This window comes from Helobdella robusta (genome assembly GCF_000326865.2).
Source record: "Helobdella robusta unplaced genomic scaffold HELROscaffold_38, whole genome shotgun sequence".
In the NCBI taxonomy this organism is placed as follows: Eukaryota; Metazoa; Annelida; class Clitellata; order Rhynchobdellida; family Glossiphoniidae; genus Helobdella; species Helobdella robusta.
The window spans coordinates 1507857-1516417 of NW_008704829.1; the positions used below are offsets into that span (position 1 = coordinate 1507857).

General features: G+C 33.9%; 1 protein-coding gene across 1 annotated transcript in view; it reads right to left on the reverse strand.

Annotated features, from left to right (window-relative positions):
* The window catches only part of HELRODRAFT_176620 (hypothetical protein), a gene marked incomplete at both ends in the record, with an annotated part of 3703 nt that extends 446 nt beyond the window's left edge, over positions 1-3257 (reverse strand). The window contains 3 exons of the mRNA XM_009023948.1: positions 1-98; positions 1712-1814; positions 3165-3257. The exon at positions 1-98 is cut by the window's left edge and continues 94 nt beyond it. Of these exons, the coding sequence (XP_009022196.1) occupies positions 1-98; positions 1712-1814; positions 3165-3257 (294 nt within the window). The remainder of the gene's footprint in view (positions 99-1711; positions 1815-3164) is intronic.
* Between the last annotated feature and the right edge of the window lie 5304 nt (positions 3258-8561).

The window sequence follows — 8561 nt, forward strand, 5'->3', positions numbered from 1 at the left end:
GTTGATGTTGTTGTTGCTGTTGTTGATGATGTTGTTGTTGTTGTTGTTGTTGATGTTGTTGCTGCTGCTGATGTTGTTGCTGCTGGCATGTTTGGATTCTAGTTAACGAGAAAATTATTCCTAAAAAACTTCTCATCATCATCACAACCACGAATCTACAACATCATCATAGTCATCATCATCATCATCATCATCACCACCAACAAAGACATCATCATTATCATCACCAGCAGCCACAACATCATCATCATCATCACCAACCTCAACAACGACAACAACAACAACAACAAATTTTTTTATCAACATCTAAGCGGAAAACTGTCAGGCGTGTCGCTCAACACCCTCAAATAAAAATAAAAAAATAATAATAAAAACACTATTTATATTATTATTATTATTATTATTATTATTATTATTATTATTAACCGATGATGGGCGATTCGCAGCGTCCATAATGCTGAACGTACACTTCATTTTTCATGAGACAAGCTGAGACCTTACAATAAAAATAATAAAAATAATAATAATTATTATTATTATTATTATTATTATTATTATTATTATTATTATAAGAAACATAATAATAATATGAAGAAGAAGTGATGATGATGATGATGATGATGATGCTGTTGATGATGATGATGATGGTGAAGATTATGATGATGATGATGTTGATGATGATGATGATGATGATGATGATGATGATGATGATGATGATGATGATGATGATGATGATGATGATGATGATGATGATGATGATGATGATGGTGATGATGATGATGATGATGATGATGATGATGATGATGATGATGATGATGATGGTGAAGATTATGATGATGACGACGATGATGATGATGATGATGGTGATGATGATGATGATGATGACGACGATGACGACGATGATGATGATGATGACGGCTATACTTTTAATTCGCATTCATTCAAGTAGGTTACATGGTCCGAACCGCAGACTTCATTCTTTATCTGATTGGAGAGTTGAATGATTGATTGGCTGATTGAAATGGAGTGAATGAGTGAGTGAGGGAGTAAGTGAGTGAATCCTATGCTGATTGGTTGAAAAATTCATTCATTCATTCATTCATTCATGAATGAATGAATGATTGAATTAATGAATGATTGATCGATTGATTGAAATCCCAACTTGAACACAAGCGGTTGGGCAAATGCATTTTGTTACATGGCGACCATTCAAACTAATGCAGACACCATAGTGAGGACATTTCTTTATCCAACAACTATCTGATGGATGAATGAAAGAACGAATGAACGAGTGAATGAACGAATGAATGATTGAATGAATGAACGAGTGAATGAACGGACGAATGAACAAAAGAACGGCTGAACAGATGCAATGACACAAATTTTCAATAAAATTTCCAGCAAAATGAATGACAAATTGTTTCATTTTTTTTTCTTTTAGAAAAACAAAATATTTATTCATGCTTTAAAACGGCGGTAATGGATGGATTGATTGATTGATTGATTGATTGATGAATGAATGAATGAATGAATGAACGAATGAATGAATGAATGAATGAATGAATGAATGAATGAATGAATGAATGAATGAATGAATGAATGAATGAATGAATGAATGAATGAATGAATGAATGAACGAACGAACGAACGAAAAAACTAACAAACGAACGAACGAACAAATGAATGAATAAACGAATCATCATCATCTTACCGCAAGCTGTGTTAGCTTTAATTTTTATCTCACTATTCTTCCAACAGGATTGCAACTTCAAATGACATTCGTTCATGTACGTTTTAAGGTCGTCACCACAAACCTGTGTGTGTGTGTGTGTGTGTGTGTGTGTGTATGTGTGTGTGTGTATGTGTGTGTAGAAGAAGAAGAAGAAGAAGAAGAAGAAAAAGAAGAAGAAGAAGAAGAAGAAGATGATGATGATTGTCATTATTACTGTTTTTATTGTAACTCATTATTAATGTCTTAATTAATCCGTTGCTTTTTTCACATGCAATATGGGCGATGGTGACGTTTATGATGACGTCATTGTCACTGTTGTTGATGATGATGATGATGACGCAACATCATCATCATTATCACCATCCTCATCATCATCATCATCATCATCATCATCATCATCATCATCATCATCATTATCATCATCATTATCACCATCCTCATCATCATCATCATCATCATCATCATCATCATCATCACCATCATCATCATCATCACCATCACCATCATCATCATTATCACCATCACCATCATCATCATTATCACCATCATCATCATTATCACCATCATCATCATCATCGTCATCACCATCATCATCATCATCATCATCACCATCGTCATCATCACCACTCATCTCCAGGTGCATAATAAATAACGACGTGTTTTTTGCCGTGTTGATTTTATGGCAGTTGTGAGAGAGAGATTGTGTAAAAAAGAATGAATAAATGAGAATATGAATAAATGAATGAAAATATGAATGTGTGTGTGTGTGCGTGCGCACGTGTGTGTGTGTTTGCGCGCGCGCGTGTGTGCCTGTATGTGTGTGTGTATGTGTGTTTGAATGTATGAGAGAATGAATGAATGAATGAATGAATGAATGAATGAATGAATGAATGAATGAATGAATGAATGAATGAATGAATGAATGAATGAATGAATGAATGAATGAATGAATGAATGAATGAGAGAATGAATGAATGAATGAATGAAAAAATGAATAAATGACTAAATGAATGAATGAATAAACGAACGAACGAATGAATGAATGAACGCAAAGAACGAGCAACCACTTCATTGAAGAAAAAACTTTTTAAGCGGTTCCCAGAATAAACAAGCTATCTTTATTGCATACATGGGCAAATTCTAAGACTACCATCATCATAACCATCACCAAAATCATCACCATCATCATCACAGCAATCATCACCATCATCACTATCATCATCAGTTTCTTCAGAATCATTATCATGAAAACCAAGATTGTTGAAATAATGGTACGAACAAGTCGAACGAAGAAATGAACGAATGCAAGAAAGAATGAATGAAAGAAACAAAGAATGAATAAATGAAAGAAAGAATGAATAAATGAATGAATGAATGAATGATCATCATCATCATCCTCGTCGTCATCATCATCATCATTATCAAGACCAACGGGTTGGAAGTGATAGGAACAGTTGTGCCAGCATGTGCACTGTGGTCTGACATCAGTTGAGTCACAAACAGCTCCGAACCTGCAGACCACCATCGTCGTCGTCGTCGTTGGCGTCTGTGTCGCTGTAGTATTGCTGCTGCTGCTGCTGCTGCTGCTGCACGGAGATGACGGATCTGTGGTGATGGGGACGATGATGGCGATGATGACCACAGTTACTTTTCAAAAAAGAATTAAAATCCATCGAAGAAAATACACTGAAAGAAAATAGAGGAAATAGAAAAAAAGATTATAAATAAGTGGCGGAAATGACTTTCATTATTGTTATTATTATTATTATTATTATTGTTGTTGTTGTTGTTGTTGTTTTTTCGTTCTAAATGTTTCATATGTGCGGCTGTCAAAAATCATTAATGAAAGAATGATGAAGCGATAGGATTGAACGAACGAATGAATGAATGAATGAAGAAATGAAGAAATTCATGAATTCATAAATTCATGAATTCATAAATTCATGAATTCATAAATTCATGAATTCATAAATTCATGAATGAAAAAATGAAGGAGTTCCTGAATAAAGGAAGAAATGAAGGAAAGAATGAAAAATATTTGTATCGTGGTGACTGATATTCAAACCAAAAATGAATGGATGGAATGCTTAGGCTTGAAACGAGTGAAAAAGCGAGAGAGAGAGAGAGAGAAAGAGGGAGAGAGTGAGATTGTAAAAGAGAGCGGGAACAAAAGAGGGAGAGAGTTGTGATAACAGCAAATTTGAAGGGACAAACAACAATTTTTTGTGAAAATTTTGAAAAAATACTCTTACGATGACCATGATGATAAAGACGATGATGATGGTGATACAGTTGCTATTGATGATGATGATGACGATGTCGGTGATGATGATAATGATAGCAATGTTTTCGCATTGTTGTCATTAAGAAAACCATTCATCATGCCTTATTAGTCTGAAGATAAAAAATAGGAGCCACGCCACCACCCACACAATCGTCGTCATCAACAGCAACAAAAACATCATCACCATCATCACATGATGACGTAATAATGACGTCATCGTCAGCTACGCCATCATCGTTATCATCATCGTTACTTGGAGCAGCGGTTTTATGACACTTTTACTAATCCTATTTTGTGGACCCGCGCGACATTGATGACGTCACCGGTGGTGATGATGATGATGATGGCGTTATAATTGGGAGTGATGATGATGAGGAGGAGGAGGAGAAGATGGTGATGATGATGACGTAAACAAGGGCGATGATGATGATGATGATGACGTTGTACGCTGTTGCTGCTTAAAATTATTTTGGTAATTTTTTATTCACGGCCTGTTAAGGCGAAAGTGAAAAGTTGTGGCCGATGTTGTTGTTGATGTTGTTGTTGATGTTGTTTTGTTGTTGATGATGTTGTTGTTGTTGATGTTGTTGTTGTTGATGTTGTTGTTGATGTTGTTGTTAGTCATGCAAGCGTATTATGTTTGCGAGCGCAGAGTATCATTAATCACAAAAAATTTCACACAGACTGAATAATTAAAAAATATTATTTCTATGTTGTCTGAAAATAATAAACGAAAACAAAAACAAACAAGTAAACAACAAACAAACGAGCGAAAAACAAACGAACGAACGAACGAACGGACAAGAATTAAACAAACAAACGCATGAATGAACACAAAATTTTGTTTTTTGATTTGTTTTCTAATTTATTCATTCAATCTTTCGTTCACTTATTCAATGATTTACTAATTCAAACATTCATTAATTCAATAATTAATTAATTAATTAATTCATTCATTCATTCATTCATTCATTCATTCATTCATTAAGACATTAATTCATCCATTTATAAGAGCAAAGACCCGAAAACAAAGACCAAACAAAAGGTCGACAATAGAACAATTAATCTGGATGATCTTCTCGGCTATCCATACTTTTTTATCTGCGCTATAAATTTTTTTTCTCATTTTTTAGGTAATATCTGTTTTTTCTATACTTACTTAATTTTTCTGAAAAAAGAAGAATATTTTTTGTAGTAGTGGAAGTTGTAGTATGAGCAGCTACAACAGCAGCTTCTACAACTGTTGAAGTAGTATGAGCAGCTACAACAGCAGCTTCTACAACTATTGAAGTAGTAGGAGCAGCTACAACAGCAGCAGCAATGATAGTAATAATAATAATAATGAAAGTAGTAGCAGTAATAATAACAATAACAATAATAACAACAACACTAATAGCGTCAATAAAAATAAAATACTGACCACATGGTCCGAAATGTTTGACCCACTTAGGCGATCCCCGCAAGACGACACCCCTTTGATGGATGACGTCAAATGGTTGATTGATCACGTGACACTCATTAACATAACTCCGCCCGTCGCTGGCGCATACCGGTTTGACGATATCGGTACATATTCGTCGGTATGACGGTCGGTTAGAAATCGAGTTTGAATCTAATTTTAATTGAATGGTGTTTGTGTGTGCGTGTGTGTGTGCGTGTGTGTGCGTGTATAATATAATTATATTAATATTATTTTTAATAAAAACTTTTCAAGAATTCTTGGCAACGTACAAGCGGTCATATTTTATTTTCTTTAAAATGAAATATAACTTACAATAAAAGTTCTAGTAGTAGTAGCAGTATTAGTAGTAGTTGTAGTAGTAGCAGTAGAAGTAGTAGTAGTAGTAGTAGTAGTAGTAGAAGTAGCAGTAGAAGTAGTTGTAGTAGTAGTAGTAGTAGAAGTAGTAGTAGTAGTGGTGATGGTGGTGGTTGTAGTATATAGTAATTAATTTAGCACGACTAAGACGAAGTTAAAAGTTGAAATTATAGTTGTTTAATCAGAAGCAGCGTTAAACTAAAATGAGATCTCGAGGTTGATTTGAGTTCATGGAGGAAGAGTGGAATTAACGAAATGCTTGTTTCTCAATGCTGGTTGATGAAATATTTTGAAGAAGGGGCTTAGTCTTGGCAGAGCGGAGAAGATGATTGTTCTTATTCAGACCAAAAAGACTATCGAGACGACAACTTGGAAACAATGATGGCAATCTTTAACTGGGCACGGCGATGAAATGAAAACCAGTAAAGGTTTTTTAATTTTGATAATTCAGCAGGTTTCAAAGGATGAACCCGCCTCATCAGCCTCTGAAGACGTCTTTCATGATTCTGGGGTATGGCAAACATCATTGAGTTGGAACAATCTAGTTTGGACAGTATCAAACAGCCGGCTAGATTTCCAGCCAGTTTAATTGATAAAAATTTTCTAGTATGACGAGATCTTGATGTGATTATTACATATATAGAGCTTTACTGGGACAATAAGATCTTGATGTGATTATTACATATATAGAGCTTTACTGGGACAATAAGAAATCCGAGACAAAACGATACAAAACGGGACGAAAGGAGACGAAACGAGATGTTGTTATTGCTGTTGTTATCTTCTCGTTATCATCATCGTCGTAGTCTTAGTCATCATCGTCGTCATCGTGTAATGCATGAGTTGAATATTATCTTAAAATTACATTCTGGTTTCGCGTCATCGTCAGAGCAATAATAGTCATTGAAACCATCGTCGTCGTCACCAGTTGATAATTGGCATTCCAATCTTGCTGGTGTGTTTTAATTCTTTATTCGCGTAATCCAAGAGGATAACTGATGGTGATGATGGTGAAAATGATGGTGATGTTGTTCTTGAGTCTGATGATGAGTCTGATGATGAGTCTGATGATGAGTCTGATGATGAGTCTGGTGATGAGTCTGGTGATGAGTCTGGTGATTTTTTCTTCTGTAAAAGTTTTACAAAATAAATTCAGCCTGATGCTTACACTCTTACTTGACGCAATGTCTGATCTCAAAAATTAAAAGAGTGGGATTAAATTTTTTAAAAGATTCAGCTAAATTCGTGAACAGAATTTTGGAACCTTTTCTTAACTTAAAAGTCAACAATTTTACCTGAATATCTTCGCAGAATCAAACTAAATTCAAAATAATTAGTTTGGTGACAATTTTTTAATATTGATAAAGTTAAATTATAAATTAAAGATTAAACTAAGCTCAAAATAATAAAATTTGGTACCCTTAAAATGTATGCTAGGTTGAAAACATTCAAGCAACATCGAACTAAACTCGAAATAATAAATTTGGCACCTATTTTGGAACTTATTTTTAATGGTTTCAGCTGTTCTTGGTTAGGTGGACATCAAGTTAATTTATGCGTATTCAAGTGCGCCTGTATATGCTTGTTAATGTTGTCGTCGTTATTGTTGCTATTGTTGTTGTTGTGATGATGAAGATGATGAATGTGTTGTTTTGATGATGATGATGAAGATGAAGATGATGATTTTGTTGTTTTGATGATGATGAAGAAGATGAAGATGATGATTGTGATGAAGATGGTGATTGTGATGTTGTGATGAAGAAGAAGATGAAGATGATGATTATAATGTTGTGATGAAGAAGAAGAGGAAGATGATGATTGTGTTATTGTGATGATGAAGAAGAAGATGAAGATGATGATTGTGATGATGAACAGTCTAATTATTTCAACCGTGTCTTCTGTTGATTCGATTGTTTCCCGCATTTACCCGTAATATACTTTATATTTATTCAATTTTAAGATAGTTTAATATTTAAATATTTCAATTATTCTTTTTTTCTTATTTATAGAACTATCATTATGTCATTGTGAAATGTAAACATTTCTATTTATAATTTTTTGTGCCAAATTTATGGTGGCCCAACAAGTCATATTTTCGGGTCTCATACATACATATTTTATATGTATGTATGTATGTATGTATGTATGTATGTATGTATGTATGTATGTATGTATGTATGTATGTATGTATGTATGTATGTATGTATGTATGTTTGTATGTATGTATGTATGTATGTATGTATGTATGTATGTATGTATGTATGTATGTATGTATGTATGTATGTATGTATGTATGTATGTATGTATGTATCTATGTATGTATGTTCGTATGTACGTATGTATGTATGTATGTATGTATGTATGTATGTATGTATGTATGTATGTATGTATGTATGTATGTATGTATGTATGTATGTATGTATGTTCGTATGTATGTATGTATGTATGTATGTATGTTCTTGAGGTTAATTCAGATAATGTTTCTGATGCATAAATATTGTCAACTGTATTGTGTTGATTAGAGCAATATTGAAGTTTATGTGCGTGTGTGTGCGCGCGTGTGTGAGTGTGTGTGTGTGTAAGAATGTGTATAAATGTGTGTGTGTGTGTGTTTTTGTATGTGTTAAAGAGATTGTGTGAAAAAAAGAAAGGGAGAGAGAGAGGAAAAGGAAGAGAGAGATGTAGAAAAGATTGTAACTGAGAAGTGAGGAAGAAAAAAAATTCGCTTG